This window comes from Leptidea sinapis, chromosome 23, assembly GCF_905404315.1.
Source record: "Leptidea sinapis chromosome 23, ilLepSina1.1, whole genome shotgun sequence".
In the NCBI taxonomy this organism is placed as follows: domain Eukaryota; kingdom Metazoa; phylum Arthropoda; class Insecta; order Lepidoptera; family Pieridae; genus Leptidea; species Leptidea sinapis.
In genome coordinates, this window is record NC_066287.1 from 5,737,911 (window position 1) to 5,760,109 (window position 22,199).

At 35.1% G+C, this 22,199-nt stretch overlaps 1 protein-coding gene across 11 annotated transcripts in view; it reads left to right on the plus strand.

Moving 5' to 3' along the window:
• Nucleotides 1-22,199, plus strand: part of LOC126971371 (matrix metalloproteinase-14) — a 59,775-nt gene that overhangs the window by 18,124 nt on the left and 19,452 nt on the right. For 7 of the 11 annotated variants that reach the window (XM_050817667.1, XM_050817669.1, XM_050817668.1 and 4 more), the window contains exon 3: nucleotides 19,834-19,987. In XM_050817667.1, coding sequence (XP_050673624.1) covers nucleotides 19,834-19,987 — 154 coding nt within the window. The remainder of the gene's footprint in view (nucleotides 1-19,833; nucleotides 19,988-22,199) is intronic. The other 4 variants (XM_050817671.1, XM_050817672.1, XM_050817675.1 and 1 more) reach the window with 1 other exon arrangement.

The following is a 22,199-nucleotide window of genomic DNA, read 5'->3' on the forward strand; positions in this document are numbered from 1 at the left end:
CCAGATCCGATCTTGTGTTTAGGGTATTAGTGTAGCCTCCTAGATGGATGGTGTGCTAAGAAGCCTCCCACCAGTAAACTCGACAACTCGCCCTACGATCGAGTTACTGTAGTTCTGTTACAAAATTTTACACAAAATATTGTATTTTAAACTCTTTAATATTAGTTAACTACTGGGTAATAAAGTTTATTTGAACTAAACATCATACAAATACGCCGGTATCGTCTTTGTGTTTAAATAGTTTTATTTTAATCTTTTCATAATAACTTAAGTAATATTCATTTGAGATTTCCAATCTTGATTAGCATGAAGGACTGTATTAAGCTAGTCTCAAATACATTTATTATCAATTGCGTAAAATTTCAATTACCTAAATAGGAAAGCACAGTCCGTGCAGATGTCAAGGTGTTGTATCAAATTGAAAGAACCACGTCACGAACTATCGTTTTAAAATTCAGGATTGTTTTATTCCAAATCAATTCAAATCAAACTCACTTTATTCGCGTAGATCACGGAAATGACACTTATGAATGTCAAAAAAATGTTTTTTTCTCTTATCGAATCTACTGCTACTTCGTAAAGGGTTGAGAGAAGGGTTCGTACTAATGAGAAGAAGTAGCAAGAAACTCATTGCCACTCTTTTAAATGAAGATTTACATTTTCATCGTATTACAAATCATTTCAATTACAATATAATATGTAAAGTGATGCAACAAACATACTTCTAAACTACTATTTGATATTCTTCTTCTTAAGTTCCTGTAGCTGGGGCAGAGTGCATCTCCATCGCGATCGGTCCTGAGCATCTCTCATAATTTCACTCCAGGTCTTTCCAATGTCTTTCGCTTCGTCAATGATAGTCCTCCGCCAGGTTTGCTTTGGACTCCCACGTATGCGTTTTCCTTAACGGTCCCAGTCTAAGTCTTGCCTCGGTATATATCTAGGAACCCTCCGGAGTGTGTGGCCTATCCAACTTATTCAAAACATGCTTGGTGACCTTCCACGTCTCACACCCATACATCATCACGGTCTTCACGTTGGACCGGAATATTTTGAGCTTAAATTAACTTATTTGATATAAAATTATCAATACATTTAGACGCCACGCACACAAGCATCTAATAGTTGTCGTAATAAAAAAAGCTATTGATCTTAGGTAGTGCGGTATCTAGTTGGACCAGAAACTAATCCTAGCTGATAATAATAGCCAACGTAAGCCTTAAAATTTCTTTAAGCTAATATTTTCCCTGTAAAATACGTAATAATAGATTATTACATAGAAATAATCTAAATCTGTCCGAATTTCTATCTCTAATACTTTACGCTTAACTTTTGATTTTCGAGGTTATACTGTAGTAGGAAAAACTGTTACTATTTATTTAATAACAGCTTTGTGATACAACAGCTAACTGACAATTAAATTTATTTCTCAACGTATGTAATATTAACAGAACGGGTTTAATCACGATTGGTCGGGGTTTTCCTTATGACAATCAGAAACTAGGAAACTTAAAGAAAACAAAGATTAGGCTTTGCACGGAAAACTTTTTAATGCCTAATCTATATTGTCAACTAGTCTAGATTATGGGTACCACAACCATGCCTATTTCGGCCGTGAAGCAGTAATGTGTAAGCATTACTGTGTTTCTGAAGGTCGCCGTAGCTAGCGAAATTACTGGGCAAATGAGACTTAACATCTTATGTCTCAAGGTGATGAGCGCAGTTGTAGAGCCGCTCAGAATTTTTGGTTTTTTCATGAATCCTGAGCGGCAACGCATTGAAATCAGCAGGGCGTATCAATTACCATCAGCTGAACGTCCTGCTCGTCTCGTCACTTATTTTCCTTAAAACGTCGATAGATACGCTTGGAATACAACTGCATTGTGTGAAACATGTGGTATATAGCTGTTTATAGGGCAGCAAAGCGTATCCTAGTAACAATCGTGCAGTTCAATACTTTTGTAGGTCGTATATTACATCTATATAGAACCCTTCGAGCTCTATAGAGATATAATATAGAGGTTTATGAGCTCTATATAGATATTGGTAGATGATCGTCAATCCTAAAGTATTTTAGCGTAAGGTCTCCTGGAGGCAACTAAAAACGCGCCATTAGGGTATTCATAATCTAGCCGGCATCCTGTGCTCGTAAAGTCACGTGACATTTATGGCATCCACTGGCATAGCTGTAAACATGTTTTCTGTTACTTTCAATAGCTTCTGTTATGAATAACGCACCCTTATATAGACGGTCATTCTCCCGTAACATTCCGTCATGAACAATGCCCGAACAGAAAGTGCCAAGAACCTACGTTATCCTTTGTCTTAGCGCGTGTTGCGCGGAAGTTTAATGCGATATAAAAATTCGACGCATGCGCCGATGGGCGGACATCTCGTAAAATTTTCAACTTAGAACAATGAACTTTGAAGTTTTTGCTGAGATTCAATGGAGAATGTTGTTTTTGTATGCGGAATGCACAAACGTAGAGATATAATCGGTGGGATTTTAAATAACATAAATTACTCAGATAGATAGCGAAATTCCCATGCAGAATGCCTACGGGGTAATCTTCAGATCACGACTACACAAAATATTTAAGTTTCTCAAACAAGACTGGTGTATCACGATCTGCGTTCCTGAGTAGAACGTTGCATGGACTCTACGATGAGAGAGATAATGTAGAGTATGTTAACATAGATATAATATGTTTACGACATTTACTATCTCTACTAATAAACTTGAAGACTCTGTTTGTTTGTGATATATGAATACGTTAATCTCTATATCCACCAGTCGTGCTTAACTTATTATATTTTTATATGATAGAATAATTTTTAGTATTTCCTTTGATTAACGCGAGTGTTACAAATTTAAATAAAACACTTTAAACCATCTGTCTACAGCAAATATCACCTCAGAGGCAATAGATGTCACTAAACTTAATAATGACAACTATGACAAATATTATCTTTGACTCATTTCATCTGCAGTCCCCCCTGAAGACGAGATCTGAAAAGTTCTTGAAACGTCGGGTTAGCAAAAATAAAAATTAATATTTTACGCAAATATCTAATGTAAAAACACAGTTACAATTACACGCGTTTTAATCCTTTGAAAGTGTTTTATTTAGAATCATTTTTATATAGCAGTACGCTTTACCTCTCAGTTAGCCGTAAATATTAATAATAGTGTAGAGAGTCTGAAGAATAAGTGCTACTGTAATGTAATTGTCAGTAAAGTCCATACTCTACAAAGATATTGAATCCAACACCGCATACCGTTATGTCTATTTCTTGTACAACAACAATATAGGTACAAATCGCTGGGCACAGCTAGTAGTGTAAGAGAGCACAATAAAAGGTATTTATTAGCTCTTAGTCTTTTCAAGTATTTTTTATGTTATACATATGAACCATAGATTAAGGATTGTTCTCCGCTGCGCTCCAACCACATACCGCAGGAGTAGTCGCAAATTGCGGCAAATAATGCTACGCCCAAGTGGGCGTTCTCGAGCCAGTCTCGAACAATGTGTGACGTTGACGTGCCACATATCCTATTAAACTTTGGTTATAATTTAAACTAAAATGCCAAGTGGCACAAGTTTAGAAATAAGAAATAAGAAAGACACTGGGAACACATATCATTAGGAAGTATTTTATTATTTTCAATGTAAAATAACACGAAGCGTATGTTACAACATTTGAAAGATGCCATTGAGTGTCAAGATGCCACGCACACAACCATCTAATACTTGCCGTAATAAAAAAGGTGTTGTTCTTAGGCAGTGCGGTATCTAGTTGGAGCGTAGCGGAGACCAATCTTTAATCTAAGAATAGAACGTTATTCTTATAATATATTGTTTTCAACATTATAAATTTAATAACATTACTGTTCGGTAGAAATTTCGCAGTAAGATTACGTTACTTTGTGAATCTTCTCGTAATTTTAAATTAGAATAGAAACTAGATCAGCAGCGGATTACCCGCCATCAAGTGAGTCCTATTATTATCATATGATTATTGACAAAAAAGTGATAAACCCTTGAGAACCTATTGAGGATTTTAAACTAACATACAGTGAAGGGTAGATATAATTAAACGTTAACTTCTTTACTTATAAATCAATTAAAAATTATTAAATATTTTTCTAAGAAAATGTCACCTATATGGACTTATTTTGTGTATAACAAATTAATAACTGTGAGTATTTAATAACTACGGCTTCATAAAAAAACGACCCCTGGAAGAGAAGAAGCTATGCAACAATCTCAAACTGAACTTTTGAGCTTATTTATTTATATACTTTTTGAGCTTACGATGTTTCGGCCCTGTTGCAAGTGTCGCCAATCAACGGAGTCATTCATTTTTTATGCAAATAAAGGATGAGACGATCAGGACGTTCAGCTGATGGTTATTAATACGCCCTACCCTCATTATCATCCTAAATCATCATTACCTGCATTACAATTCAGTGCCGCTCAGGATTTTTGAAAAACTCAAAAATTCTAAGCGACACTACGATTGCGTTAGTCACCTTGAGACATAAGATATTAAGTCTCATTTGCCCAGTAATTTCACTAGCTACGGCTCCCTTTAGACCGAAACACAGTAATGTTTACACATTACTGCTTCACGACAGCAAAAAGCGCCGTTGTGGTACCCATTATCTAGCCGGCATCCTGTGTAAAGGAGCATCAATAATATAAAGTAATAGAGCATCAATGCCCCACTGGTATGGGGCATTGATGCTCTATGACTATTTAAATGTAATATTTTTTGTGATTAGAAGTGACGGCGATCGAATCCGTAATCGAACCCACAATAATCCCTCGATCGGTACCCGTAAATCACCGTTCTTTGTTAAATTATTATAAAACGAATAAATAATTTATTCGTTTTGAACTACGCGCTAAAAAGACATAAGAAATATCTCGTATATTGACATTAGTAGTACTAAAGTAGTATTTACGTTTATTTTTTAAACGTTCACACCTCAAAGAAAGCCAGTGACAATAATTCGCATACTAATGTGAAGTTACGACAGTATACAAATGTGAAGAGTACACTGCGGCTCCGTTGATTGTGAGTTATTACTTCGTGGTATGCGGTATGCGGTGTACATCGACGGCGGTGATGGTGATTCTCGTCACGAAGGCAGGAAGCCGACGGCGGCCTTCGACACGCGCGTCATGGCCGCACTCCTGCGCAGCCTGTCATTATCACTTCACGTTGTTGGCTAAAATAAACATCGCATTGACAAGTGGCGTCTTGTGCGGTGACAAACATCAGTACCTTACCACACTTTTATTTTATAACCGATACTGATAAATCAAACAAAACAATGACTTCAAATAAAACTAAAAGATACGAAGGTCTATTATAAACAAAAATCATTTCTATTACATCAGCTTTTAAACAAAAAATAAATAGTAGTTAAAAAACTAAAATACACGCTTCTATGGAAAACCCTACTAAAAATATAGAAAAGAAATATAAAATTAATTTCAATTCCTGTCTTAGACGATAGATGTAACTGATATAAATTAACAAAAATCTTATTTTGCAAATTGAAAAATACCTTTATCAAATTGATGTATTGTCATCGGTCCTCGATAAATCTACGAAGTTTGAGCGAAATCGAGCGAGTCGGTTACAAACAAACATATATACAGGTGAAGCTAATAAAACCGTGTAATAAAAGTCATATATTAATTCGAAAAGGATTCCTGAATATTTTGTTGTCAATTATATCAGTACGAGCGCTTCCGATACAAATAGCGCTCTAAGAGAGAAAAAGGAAGACCAAACTCTCAAAGTATTATTTTTTCGCGCTATTTTAATAATATCATACCATTACATTATATCCTGTTATTGCTAACTTACATTACATTACATATATAGATATACCGTTGCAGAGGAGTTATAATTAAATTCCACCTTCGCACGACACGCCACAAGTTAGGATATCATCCCCACCATCTGGATGTGTGGCGGTCCTCCACAGTGCGGTTTTCAAGGAGCTTTCTTCCTCGTACTACGAAGCTGTGGAATGAACTTCCTTGTGCGGTGTTTCCGGGACGATACGACATGGCTACCTTCAAAAAAAGCGCGTACACCTTCCTTTAAGGCCGGCAACGCTCTTGTGGATTCCTCTGGTGTTGCAAGAGAATGTGGGCGGCGGTGATCACTTAACACCAGGTGACCCGTACGCTCGTTTGTCCTCCTATCCCATAAAATAAAAAAAAAAAAAAAAAAAGATGAGTTATAAGATTTCCTGCAACGCTTTGGAGGAAACACACACACACATATATACCAACATCAATTATTATAAATATTCTGATTACTGGGTTCCCCATAAAATACTACATATTTTTTTTTATAAATAAATTACGTGTGAGATAACTAAATAGGTTGTTCGCTGTGGGACTATCTTCTGTAGTCTTTTTAAGTAAATTATTAATCAAGTAGGTGCCTGTCACAAATAAATTTTTAAATAATAATTTCGTGGAACGTCATTTTCCTACGAGAACTTTTTTAGTTTTGATCAATAATTAATATTTTTGCTTTGAGACATTATTTCAATATCCGTTTGAACTTTCATGGATTACTCAGTCCAACAACGTGTATTTTGTGTAGAAACTTACATAAGAAGCAATTCGACAGGATTACATTATATTTAATTTAATTAATATTTTTTATATATAACTGGACTAACGTGCCAGCGGCTCACGTGATGGGACACAACCCCGCAACATCAGGAGCCTTTGTTAATTGTGGATGCCCAGGGATGAATTTTCCAGGACTACTTAGTCTAGTACCATCCTGGAGTAGTATTATCCCCCACTGATCGCAGAGAACAGCGGCAACGTCGCTGTATCACGTCGGTTTTAAGTGGGAGAGTTTTATTAATCTAGGATTTCCGGCCTGTATTAGTTATATCCCTTAGGACGCTACATGGCGTGAAATTACGTCTAGAAGTACCTTCCTGGAGTAGTATTATTCTCTACAGATCGCAGAGAACAGCGGCAACGTCGCTATGTCACGTTGGTTTTAAGTGGGAGAGTTTTATTTCTCTGGAATTGCCGCGGCCTACTTCAGTTATATCCCTTAGGACGCAACATGGCGTAAAATTGCGTCTCGAATTTTAAATAAGTACTACAATAGTACACGTGTAAGGTATCTTCCATCGACGGTATATTATAGATGATTAGCAGGCAATCAACAGACCGCCTCGATTATAAGTTAACAATGATATAAACACGTGACACAAAGGACAGCTTCACTTGGAAAAAATACGTTTAACGTGATGCGAATTAGGCTAGATACTCACGAAGAGTTTTTACCGCACAGCCAAAGAACTTACAATTTTTTTACCTCTGCATGAAATTTATATGGAAGTGTTATAATAGTGGATGACAACGAAAGAAAGTTATGGACTCACAGATCATGAACTTCCTTCATCAAGTACAAAACCGAATAATAACTATAATATAATAACTAAACTGGATACAATATCGTTACCCTGTGTAGTCAATAGACAGGGTAACGATATTGTTTAGGTACGAGAGTAATGTTAATATTTGGTTAAACTAATGGCTGTCATGATAAATTTGTAAATATACTTTCATCGAGTGTTAGAACTAGTGTAACTGATGCGTATGCAATTTCTCGATTGCAAAAATTCAATCTCGAGTAAACAAAAAGGTAGTACCTTATTACAGGCGTTTTGAAGAAACGAATTTACCAAACACGCGTCTATTGAAATAGATGTGATACTAAAGGTCTTATGGCGCGGTGTAGAAGCGACGCGTCTGTCCGTTACGCGACAAATTTATAGCGTGTGCCCAGCCTTAGTGAGACAAATGCATGTCATGCAACATGTAGGTACCTGTGTATAATCTTTTGTTAATCCTTTATAATTAAAAATAATAAGCGCTATTAAAACTAGCTGATGCTATTTATTGCCGTAGAAATTATTATCGTAAAAAGGAAATTAAAAGATGATTTTTTTTAATTCAGATTCTCTTATCATTATCTATTTGCCAGTACATTTATTTTATCTAAGAGGAGGGTAAACGAGCATACGGGTCTTCTGATAGTACGTGATCACCGCAACCCATACTTGCAACACCAGAATCACAAGAGCGTTGCCGATCTTATGAAGCGTCGAATAAACGTACTCATAAATTTGAAAACCGAAATTACATTGTTATGTGGCGGGTGGCGTTGTAATATGATATATTATAGCATGACTGTAAGATCAATTTATAATGCTTTCCTTTCATAAAAATAAAATATTAATTAAAATGGGTATAAAATGTTAAACACGCGTCAGGACACGTGACCTGATCGAAAATTCGTAAGACAGTCGTTGAAATTATGGATTAACGTTGATTTTTCTTAGAGATAACATTTTTTTATGTAAAATAAGTTGTGAAGTGTTAAGTTTTAATGTAATATATATCGTTTTTGTATACGATCGCGAAGTAAATCAATATTGTATTTAACCACATAAATGCTAGTACTTTTATAATGACAAATAAAGCAATTCGTGCAAAATTATTCCCTGACCATTCCAAAGTAATCAAAAAAATTCAAGCTTCTGCCGATACACCTGGAGTGCAACCCATTTCTTTTTTGTAGAGTCAATTATTAGTCATATAAAGAAAGGATTACATGAACATGTCTAGATTACATAAAATAACATTTCATTCAAATTTGCTAATAAAGAGTAAAAATGGTTTATCGCAGAAAATTTAACGGAATGAAAAAAAATATGCGAGCAAGAAGAATTAATAGTACATAATAATATGTTAATAAGAATATATCATCATATTATATTTTGTTACATCATCTAGTACACGTTATACGGACTGTATGTTATTTACAAATGAGTCTTGTCCGTAACACCCTCAACCGTCTTAATAACTAATTTTTATCAAATCTACGTGTGAGACACGTGTTTGTTTTAAGAAAAAAAATTGTTTTTTCAAATAAAATTTGAAAAAAATTTTTATGAATGATGCAGTTACAAACCCACGACCTCTCGCGTTCCGTGCGAGTGCTCTTCCAACTGAGCTAACTGTTCGAGTGACGTTTCGTCATAAAGACTTTATTTTTATGGAATAGGAGGACAAACGAGCGTACGGGTCACCTGGTGTTAAGTGATCACCGCCGCCCACATTCTCTTGCAACACCAGAGGAATCACAAGAGCGTTGCCGGCCTTAAAGGAAGGTGTACGCGCTTTTTTTGAAGGTACCCATGTCGTATCGTCCCGGAAACACCGCACAAGGAAGCTCATTCCACAGCTTAGTAGTACGAGGAAGAAAGCTCCTTGAAAACCGCACTGTGGAGGACCGCTACACATCCAGATGGTGGAGATGATATCCTAATTTGTGGCGTGTCGTGCGAAGGTGGAATCTTGTATGCTTTGTTTAACTTTCAGGTTGTGGCTTCACCCACAGGATCTACTTTACAGTTGATAACCTGCTCAACCCAAGTATTTACATATTAGGATTTTTTTTATCGAATAGGAGGACAAACGAGCGTACGTGTCACCTGTTGTTAAGTGATCACCGCCGCCCACATTCTCTTGCAACACCAGAAGAATCACAGGAGCGTTGCCGGCCTTTAAGGAAGGCGTACGCGCTTTTTTTGAAGGTACCCACGTCGTATCGTCCCAGAATCACCGCACAAGGAAAAAGTTTTTAGAATGTTTTTTCGCTTAATGTCGTGCTACATGTAAAAACCTCTCTCATACATCATATATAAAGACATACATATAAATAATAAGGTTGAACTAAAACGCAATTGAAGAACATAAACAGATTAAATGTCAATTAAATGGAAATTAGATGAAACATGTGTTCTAATGATTATATCGAACGAATTAAGTCCACGGGTTTGCGATGGCGTTTCAAAATCTCACCGCACGTATTAGTAAATAGTAATTAATTCGATTCTACACGTGCTTACACATTATCAAATCATTATTTATTTGCTCTGGGTACAAATGGTTGTGTTTTCAAGTTAATATTATTATAAATTATGTTAATTTGTTCCGATGCACTACATTCTTTGAATTATTTATTGATGAGCATCATAATTCATCGGTTATGTAATAAATCTTCTTGTTTTCATTCAAAGGTTAAGGTTTATAAATTATGTTGTAATCTTGATTAGTATCTCATTCAAAATAATAACTTATGTTCTTCCTGTATTTAATTTAACACGATTTTGTCATTTATATAGGATTCTTATAGCATAACATGAGCTATTTTTAAGATATGATTTAAAAAAATATTATTAGTGATCCATTTGTTAAATATGTCAAATATTTTGACTAAAATATTATTACTCAAATTAAATTTAAAAACAAAATTTTATAGTGAAGAAGGACTCGAACGTGCGACCTCTCGCGTTTCGTGCGAGTGCTCTTTCCACTGAAACAACCTTTCGCGTGACGTATCCTTGATAAATCTTGTATGTCCTGTTCAACTCTCAGGTTGTGGCTTGGAGTCCCACATCGTTCATAAATTTTGTTTTCAAATTTAAGTAAGCATAACTAAAGACCTATACCTAACTTACCTAGTAATATTAATTTCTTATTGAGCAACTCTTAGACTAGGCAAATTATTTTGCAATTGATTTTCCTAATTAAGGCAACTAGTTAAAAATACATTGTTCAAATGTTGACAATGATAGTGATCGTTAACAAAAAATTACAGATTTAGGTACCACACTGTCAGCTTACCATGCTCATATTGCATCTATCTTGAGATACGGTCTTATAATTTGGGGTAATGGCGTAAACATCCAAAAAGCATTTATTGCACAAAAAAAATGTATCCGTGCGATTTGTGGGGTAGGTCCGTACGAATCGTGTAGACCGCTGTTTATTAAACTGAAATTGTTAACCTTGCCGTGCCTATACATTTACGAAATAAGCATTTTTGTAAATAGGCATAAATATCTTTTCACCACTGCCAAGGAATTGTATGACCGCGACCAACGATATCCAAATAGACTTGTTTACAAAAAAGCACCCAGGACTACTTTGTTTACTAAAAATTGTCATGCCATGTGTATTCAAATATTTAATAAACTTCCCAATACTATTAAAATGTTGAATATCGGTCCTTTTAAAACTCAATTATATCGATGGCTAATTAGTTACAATTTTTATGCTGTATCCGACTTTTTAAATTTGTGATTTTCTTTTTTTTTATAATCTTGTGTTTAACTTTGACTACATAATATGGATATGACATGTATATTTTGTGTAGATGCTAATGTAATGTAACAAACTAATGTAATGAAATATTATGTGCTGTAATCTTAGAATTTTATTATTATATAATGATATGGAGGTAATGTAATTTGCATGCCCTTTTTGGCTAATGTGTTCATTCGTATAGAATTATTTTGCTAACTTGTATACACACATTATGCAAATAAAGAATTATTATTATTATTGTTATTATTATAAAACAGTTGTTTTTTTGTAATATCAAACATTGGTTAAACTTATAGAGAGAACGGATTTAAACTTTGATATTAATATTAAATAACAATTTGTTATTTTTTTAAAGTGATCACCCTCACTTCTGGGATTAATTACACAAATAAAATTTGAAAACAAAATTTATGAACGATGCGGGACTCGAACCCGCGACCTCTCGCGTTCCATGCGAGCGCTCTTTCAACTGAGGCAACCGTTCGAGTGACGTATCTTTGATAAAGCTTGTATGTCTTGTACTCTTAGGTTATGGCTTCATCTACAGGATCTACTTTACAGTTGATAAACTACTCAACCCCAATATTTTCATATTAGGAAATTGACTTGGGAGAGACAGAGAGTCCCGCATCGTTCATAAATTTGGTTTCCTAATTTATTTGTGTATATTAAATAAATCAACATTTGTGATATATTTATTATAGAAATTCGTTTAAAATCAAGTATTATATTATTTTTGTTGTGATTAATATTATTGCATACCCAAATAAGAAACCACTTCTATACCTTGACCAAATTTCCGTCTTATAGATAAGCCGCAATGGATTGATAATCTATATAATTTATCGAGTAATTCCTGTATTATTGTACAGGGTAACACTAACTACAATTAATCTAATGTAGCAAGCACGTGTAAGTCACGTACTAAAAGAGCTATCAATCCAGAATATTATACTTCCTGGAATGATCAGTCATTGTTCAGAAATGTGTTTTGAAACTATGAAACATTGCAACCTTAGAATTATCAGTCCGATAGCAAAAGAATGTCCACAAAGATAGATCGATTTGTAAAGTATATATTGTTAATAATAATATTTCTGTTTATGTCAATGACTTATTATTAAAATATTTTAAAATTTGAATTAAGAAAATATCATAAAAATCTGACTCTTCATTTGAAATTTTTTAACAATTTTATTTTCGATTTTTAAATTGTATTGTATATCATATATTCCTACTAATATTATAAATGTGAATATAAGTTTGTTTGTTACGCTTTTACGCCAGAGCTACGAGATTTTGACGAAATTTGGCTACATTTTATCCCGGAAAATTTCAAGGTTCCCGCGGGATTTACGTTAAACTGAAATCTGACTTCGATGAGCTATAACTATACCATAGTAGTATTAGTGTGCCATAGCAATATTCCTCGAAATATGATTCATATAATATGTTGGGAACGGGAGCGAAAACGGGAACCGGAACTGGAATAGAAAATGATATAATATTCAATTCCAAACTTGCTTATTATTTTTAAAAATGTATCTACGCGGTTGAAGTCGCGGGCATCAGCTAGTATAATATAAATAAATAAAGCAGCCAACAAAAATCAGTACAACAAATAAATGAAAAAAAAAAACAATATTCTTAATTTATTTTGATCAAATACGAAAATCTTTGTGGTTCATATAAAGTCGAAAGTGATCAAACCTCGTTCTCGTTATGGCTCCGACGGTGAGTTCGGGTTTAAATGGTAATTCGGAAACTGTCATTCGCGGCCGCCGATACAACCGTTAAGACACAGTGACCCCGATTCGGGTACGTAGGAATTTAAGACACGAGCAACTCGCGAACATGATCCTCGCGATGATAATAGGATTTACTGTTACATTGTCTTCAATACAACCTCCGTGACAAGAAAGTACGACCGATGTCTCGCAAATATGACTAACGGTCTTATGAATTGGTGACGTACCCGCATTTCTTACAAAGATATTAGGCTCACCTTAATAAGCACGCTTAAGTGTCACTGATTGTGGCGTCGACATGGGACGGGTCATTCCGTTCCTTAAAATATGGTCGAGGGAGTCGATGGCTGGCCCATGTGTCATGCTCGTAAACGGGCGCTACTTTTGGTGGCAGGATGATTCTGTAACCAAGAAAAGAAGTAAAAAGAAATTCTGCTTCAGATTCTTAAAAGTTTTTTTTTTTATAATCGCTTATAAAATGCTCTCAAAATATCTTTATTTATTTACGGTGTGTGTGGATGATGCAGCTACTGTACTCAATAACTTTTGCACTGTATTAATTTACATTTAGTTTTTTAACTTACTCGTGTAAGGCATTGACTACTTAACATTTGAGTATTTTTATTGCATCTCTTTACATAATATATTGTAATTAAAATAATTTGTAAAACGATGAAAATGTAAATGTGGCATCTTCACCTCATTAGCTCAACCGTTTACGAAGTGACGGTAAATTCAATTAGAAAAAAAAAAAATTACATTCATAATCATCATAGGGCTTATTTTTTGGGAATAGGGCGATCACACCCAATATCTTCACTGGTGCAAATTCAACTTACCCTTTGAGTTTGTTGCGTCAGATCTTCCTGTTTTTTATTTATTTATTTATGTATTCAATGAACAAAATTATCTTAATATATATAATAATAAAGACATACTCGCAAAACCTCTAAGGTTTATGTGCGAGCGGTAAGTTCGCATTACAATAATTGTTTTAATTACTTAAGACTTAATATAACATATAGTAGTATTATTAAAAATATACATCATAGGTATTCCTGGTTATTAGCTTCTAGATAGTATTTTTTTAGCTTTACTTTGAAATTTTTCTTTTGCAGATATATATCTATTAGATCATTAGGTAATGTATTTAATATCCTAGGTAATACATAGTTACAGGTTCTTTTACCATATACATATTAAATATTTGGATTGGAATTATTATAAAAAGGAAAGATCCGAAGCACTCGCAACTGGAACATGTATCAAAAGAGTAATGAATGTAGAGGAAGCGCGTAAGGTTTGTAAGGATAGAAGCAAGTGGCGTTCTATTGTCTCTACCTTCCTCGACGGGAACAAGGAGTATGTGTGTGTATGGAATTATTATCGTCAAACAAGTAATTTATATTGTGCGGTGCATTATTTTGGCTGCTAGAAGTCATTGAACCATCAGTTGGTGGCCGTGTGTTCGTCACAGCGACAGAGAACATACCACAACACTTAATCATTGTTCTGTCGTCTCTTCATATACGACACGCTTCATTTTTCATTTCTCGTAATTTTGAGTGCACCTTACGTAAACAACTACCGGTTAGGAAGTAATGTTACTACTTGGAAAATATCTTAAATTAACCGCGTGAACATAAACCGCAAAATAAAGCGCTTTGAAATGGAAGTTATTGTTGCACAAAGGAAATTGTTGAATCTGTTATAATTTCGCAATCAGGTTTTCTAGCAAGATTATTTTAGATTTTGGAGACCTCGTAGAACATTCGTCGACCAAATTGGGGACGTTTTGAGAAAAGGAGAGTTCCGAAGCACCCGCAACCGGCGAGCATGTATGAAAAGAGTAATGAATGTAGAGGAAGCGCGTGAGGTTTGTAAGGATAGAAGCAAATGGCATTCTATTGTCTCTGCCTACCCCGACGGGAACAAGGCGTGAATGTGTATGTATGTATGTATGTATTATTTTAGATATGAATAACGTTACTATAACATCAATTATTAGGCCTTGTATACAACATTTTCATATCTAATTATTGGCAGCAATTGTGCATAAGTTTTAATCTAATATATAAAATCTCAATTTTATGTATTAGATTAAAACTTATGCATACATACACATTCATACACATTCACGCCTTGTTCCCGTCGGGGTAGGCAGAGACAATAGAATGCCATACTTTAACTACAAACACCGTGACATGAGTGTCACGGTGTTTGTAGTTAAACTCCTTCGAAACGGCTTGACCGATTCTCATGAAATTTTGAGTGCATATTGGGTAGGTCTGAGAATCGGACAACATCTATTTTTCATCCCCCTAAATGTTAAGGGTGGTCCACGCCAAATTGGTGCATAGGTTCTAATCTAATATATAAAATTATCATGTCGCGGTGTTTGTAGTTAAACTCCTTCGAAACGGCTTGACCGATTCTGATGAAATTTTGAGTGCATATTGGGTAGGTCTGAGAATCTGACAACATTTTCATCCCCCTGAATGTTAAGGGTGGTCCAGGCCAATTTTTTTTTTTCATTTTTTAGAATTTTTTTTTTGAAATTTATTTGATTATGAGTCAGCATTAAAAATACATACAATTTCAAATTTCCACCCATCTACGATCAACAGTTACTTTTGTATCGTGATTTTAATATCGGCAATACAACGTTTGCTGGGTCAGCTAGTATATATATAAATAAGGTTCACTCAGCGCTATTAAAAAGCATCTCTTTTCAATTAATCGCCAAAATAGCGCACAATTGAAACCATTCCTATATGGTTTATACAAAGCTCATATTTTCCAAAAAATAATTATATACCTACAGACTATGAGAAGAAAATTTTCTCTTTACATTTCTATTTTTAATAGACGGTGCGAAAATAAATCACCAAACTACCCCTAACTTTTATAGTTTGAGCATTAGCATGGGCTAATCGTTCAATCTAGATAAAAAATGTACGAAAATATATTAATTGTACACCAATACTATTTATTTGTGGAATTCTCTCTTCTTTCGTTCTGTTTGTTACGTTCTGAAGGGCGTCATAGCTAGTGAAATTACTGGGCAAATGAGACTTAACATCTTGTGTCTTAGGGTGAATCCAGAGCGGCACTGCATCGTTATGGGCAAGGCGTAACAATTACCATCAGCTGAATGTCATACGATAAGAAAGTAAAAATCAAAATCCGTTAGATCGAGTCTCACAAATTCCAGATTCAAATGAAACATCCTCGCGCGTGCTGTCGTATATGAAGCTCGTTCGTCTTCGGGTCACGTCCACGAAGGAAACAATGAGAGGGTAATGACTGCCACCACATTGTTCTATCCTTAGCTTAGATGATACAAAGAGTGGGAGCTGCTACCAGTTGGAGATGTTTTGCCATCATTATGATGCAGTACACGCTTCCAAGACAAGGTCGGGTGCACTCGCAGACTGTGACTGCGGGGCGCGATCGTGTCGTTCACTTTGCAATCTGCATGCAAGCACGTGTCCTACTGTTTGATAATATTTCTGTATTAAATTTCTTTATAGACGTTTACTTTTGTGTACATATATGTACCTACATGTATTGTAGAACTGAGTCAACAATACGTTAAGTTTAAGAGTGGGAGGTTGACTATATTAAAACTATTTTTAATAAAAATAAGGGACGAGACGAGCAGGACGTTTTCAGCTGATGGTTATTGATACACACTACAATGCAGTACCGCTCAGGATTCTTGAAAAATAATTCTGAGCGGCACTACAATTGCACTCGTCACCTTGAGACATAAAATGTTAAATCTCATTTGCCCAGTAATTTCATTAGCTGCGGCGCCCTTCAGACCAAAAGACAATAATGTTTACACAGTACTGCTTCACGGCAGATAACGGCGCCGTTGTCATACCCATAATCTAGCCAGCATTCTGTACAAAAGACCCGTCCACTGGTAAAAGCGAAAAGGCTTGAAGTCAGTGTCATTAATTATATCTACATAACGAACTTCCTTAGTCTCCAATATTTCCAGCTTCTAGATAAGGTTGAGGTGAGATATAGTAACGTCTAAAGTGAAGTGTGCGTCTCTTAAAACCTGGAACCTGTATTTTGATAAAGATTTGCATCACCAGTGATAACAACGACGACCAACGTCACGTGGGATTAGTTTGATCTGTTAATCTGTTAGCTGACGAAGCGTGCGACCGCGCGAGGTCACTCCCATTGTTTATTGTGTCATGATATTACATTTAGTTATACACAACTCAGATAATACGCAAGTAATAATAATAACTTTTACTAAGCAGTGTCAACACGAGCGAGTAACACATTCATCTGGTGGTGGAAGTCATACTTCCCTCCCATTACCGTCAGCACTTTTGAAAATCACAAAAACCTGAGCAACGCTTCTCACTTTGAGAGGTAAAATGTTAGTATAAGTCTCATTAACCCAGTATTTCTATTATATTTCGCGTTCTTCAATCCGCAACACAATTACTGGTGCGCTGCAGATGCCTTCAAGTGCTATATTTATCTTATAATATCCGGATTTTTAAGAATGTACAAAACTTGAACAAAAAAAAAACTAATAGAAACTCTGGATTCGAACCGGGGTCTTCTGCTTTCCGGATCACCCAATGTCCCATCTGAGCTATAATAGTCTTGCATATAGTGGCGAAATTTACCTTTGTATTCTAATGTTATTGTAGCTGTTTCTCATTCAAACATGGATAAAACCATTTTTTTTAAATTGAAACCTAGCTAGATCGATTTATCACCCCCGAAATCCCCTGCATACTTAATTCGTTGTTGGAGCCGTTTCCGAGATTCAGATTATATATATATATATATATATATATATATATATATATATATATATATATATATATATATATAGCAATTCATGTATATATATATATATATATATATATATATACATGAATTGCTCGTTTAAAGATATAAGATATAAAATTCTTGTGTCGCGGTGTTTGTTACCAAACTCCTTCGAAACAGCTAAACCTGGCTGTCTGAGAATCGGCCAACATCTATTATTCATACTACTAAATAATACGGGTAATGCGCACCTGAATATTGTTTTGACAAAATTTTTATTTTATTATGATTCAGCATTTAAAAATACATACTACAAATTTTCACCTTTTTACGATGAACCCCTATTCTTGTATCGCCCTTTTTATATTATTCTGTTCCATCCGCAGATTCGAAATTGGCAATACATGGTACCAATCGAATATTTACTTTAATTATATTTCTTTTCTCAATTTAAATTAACCTTCAACCATCGCAATATGGCAAAACAACGTAAGCCGGGTCAGCTAGATGTGATATAATATAACAATACTAAGAATTTATTTCATTCAGTGATAGAGACTAAAAACTCATCCCTGGAACGTACCCTTTCCGGAACGTAAAATGTTATTAATTAATATAATAATCAAAATAATGAACATCAGACAGAAGCTATTTAAGCTTAAATATTTAATATTTCCTTCATGTTGTTTCCATAATGGATTTAATTTATTATTTCCTTTTATGACGGCATATTCCACGTCAATATACAAATTACTGATGAATAAGTGTTAATTATAATGGAAGGGCATGGATACCAATGAGTAAGTCTGTCGGTTCTCCGTAGCTGATAATATCAATTAAACCTACTTCATATTTGACGCCGTTTTATCTGATTCCAATCGATTTGTTCCATGTTCATTCATACGTTCTTTATTCGTACCAGTAATAAACTAGATCCCACATTCACTAGCGGGAGGCTCCTTTGCGCAGGATGCCGGCTAGATTGTAGGTACCACAACGGTGCCTATTTCTACCGTGAAGCAGTAATGTGTAAGCATTTATTACGGCAAATGAGACTTAACATCTTATGTCTCAAATTGACGAGATAAATTGTGGTGCCGCTCAAAATATTTGGGTTTTCAAGAATACAGAGCGGTACTTCATTGTAATGCGCAGGGCGTATCCGTTACCATCACCTGGACGTCATGCTAGTCAATTAAATCACTTATTATAGAGCTCACATGCTCGTCTAGCCGCCCCATCCAACCTTATACAGATCTCAATTAAGATACAACGCATTGAACATGGAAAGCTGCGCGTTATTGGTACTTATTCCGTGCAACAGAGCGACATAAAGAAAGCTGTGATCTTAAATTAAAAGTAATCTATACAATATACAAAATCACCTTATTCATGTAGGTCACACAAATGACACGAATATCAATAAAAAAATATTTTTCTTGTTGAATTTATCGCCACTTCGTAACGGGTTGAGCTGATGAGAAGACGTGGCAAGTCACTCATTGCCACTCTTTTAAATCATCATTTACATTTTCATCGTTTTACAAATCATTTCAATTATAAAATTCTATGTAAAGCGATGCAACAAAAATACTCAAACGTCAAATAGTCAATGCATTACACGAGTAAGTCAAAATTAGAAACCTAAGCCGTGTCTGTTGTTTGTTTGACTAATTCTTTTTGTATGAGGCAGCCTGATTTATAAGGAATACTGCAGCTTTGAGCCAGCCTTAAATATCATTATTATGTTAGTCGGAGGTAAAGCTCTCTCGAACTACTTAATCCACTGACGTATTACGTTACTACAACTTCAAAATACTGTATTTCTCTAAGTTTCACTGGAACCACAATAGGTTTTTATAATAAAAATGTATTTTTCGCCAATAAAACTGCGGGACACAACTGATATACATATGACTCCTCATATTTCATACTTTCTCCTTCTCTACTCTTTTACTAATCAAACTTCTTATTTAATTTTCACTGCTTTTCATGCTTTTCATGTTAACAAAGGTCCATATCCGCTATGGATACGGCAGTCTGATTACGATGGAAAATTCCAGATGTATCTAGCTCAGTACGGCTACCTCAGCCCTTCAGTCCGGAACCCTTCCAGCGGACACATCATGGATGAGAGCTCGTGGCGACGAGCTATTTCGGAGTTTCAAAGCTTCGCTGGACTCAATTCTACAGGTAACATTCTTTTCTATTACTAAACACTAAAAGATCTTAATTTTCAAGAAACACTTTCAGGTGACGATGTTACAGATGTCAGTGGCACATGTTTTGTTTAAATCTCAATTAATACAAATTTATGAATGTTAATTAAAGTTATTATTAAAAGAGTGCAAAAAAGACTAGTGGTAGAGTTTCTTGCACTGCTTCTTCTCTTAGAGCGCCGTTTTAATTGACATAAAAAGAATTTTTTAATTTTGAGAAGATAAATGCCTTTATGCCTTCCGTTTGCCCGGCTATTGTTTTCATTGTGAGCATATTGTACATGACAAAAAACTGGTGTGGATTCATAGAGTAGAGAAAGAGATGAAAAGTCACTCCAGCCATGTAGACGGATATGAGTGGAAGAGAGACACATGGCCACGAACACTGAGGTGCGCGGCAGCTATCACTTTGTAAACCTATACATATCGTGTAACCGTACTAAATCTGACGCTCTAATGTAACGCGAGAATCTGACGCTTCGCACGATAGCGCGACCGCGCGGCTCGAGCGTCCGTATAAAAGCTTCTCTTCAAAACTGTCAAGATCAAATTCATTCTAAGACTGTATTTAGGACTGAGGTTTTGTCATAAGAATATTCTCTCAGAGCTGGTCAGTTCATTCCACCACAGAACTTTACGTCAAAATGCAAAATACTACCCGCATTACATTGACGTCTGGTATTCGACAACCACGCGTTTTTCAAGAAATTTCTTGCCTCGCACATCCACTTTGTCGAATCAATTACCGGCTGCTGTTTACCTGAACTGATATAATAATAATAATATTGACACACTTTTTTTATTCTTATTTTTATTTTCTATTATCTTGCCCTAAGTTAAGCATATATAGCCTGTGTTATGGGTTACAAGACAATGATATATTTAATACAATATACTTACTTAAACATACATAAATTCAAATAAACATACATATACACATACATAAATACATTTAAACATCTATGACTCGGAAACAAACATCCATATTCTTAGGAACCTTCTAGAAAAGAGCATATAGCCCACCTCAAAGGCCGACAACGCATCTCTTGACACCTTTAGTTGCGGATGTCCATGGGTGAGCCTCTCGCCCGTTTGCCTTCTCTTACGTAAAAAAAAAGAATATACGCGAATAACAGTTTAGTTAGTTGGTCTTCGTCTAACCAATGTATTCGTGATTGTACTCCGTATGTGTGTTAAATAGCTCACTTGACGTAATTATTGTAATACATAGAAACCCATAACAGTTTAAGCTGGCCTTGTGAGGTTACTTACTGAATTATTCACTGTACAACAATTCAGTTTTTTAAGCAAATATTTTAATCCACATGGTATATATTATTCAAGATAAACAGTGACAATTACGATGCTATGTTATTAAAATTGTATGTTGAAATAGTTTCTTTTCAACACCATAAACCGAACGATAACCCGGTGCATTATAATAGATACTAGTGCATAAAATAATAAATACCTAACTGGAATTTATATGAGAGTAAACAGAGCATTTTAAATTTAACCGGGTAATACAGTATTATTGTAGGTACAAAGAGGTTTCATGCCGCTGAAAATCTATTTAGATTTTTGGAATAAATAAATGTGTCCCTAATTAAGACGAAAAATCATTTAATATTAATAAATTATTTTAATTCACAATAATTTGTTGTAAAATATATGCATTTTATTACTAAAATTATAATTTTGAAGTAAACTGTATGGCTTTAAGCAATTAATCCCTTATATTTGGCGCGTGCAAAAAAAACATGCGCGCCATTCCCCATATTTTGTTTGTTTCACATTTATTGCTGTGTGTTCTTTGTAAAACTATCAAGTTTTAGTACTTATAGAAGATGAACAATTCATAGATTTAAACCCGCCAGAAATACTAAATAATGCAATACAAAATGCAAACGAAAGCCTATATATAATACCTGCAAAATCTAGACAAAAGCACTCACCAGTGGGAGGCTCCTTTGCTGCCGGCTAGATTATGGGTACCACAACGGCACCTATTTCTGCCGTGAAGCAGTAATGTGTAAGCATTACTGTGTTTCGGTCTGAAGGGCGCCGTAGCTAGTGAAATTACTTGGCAAATGAGACTTAACATCTTATGTCTCAAGGTGACGAGCGCAATTGTGGTGCCGCTCAGAATTTTTGAGTTTTTCAAGAATCCTGAGCGGCACTGCATT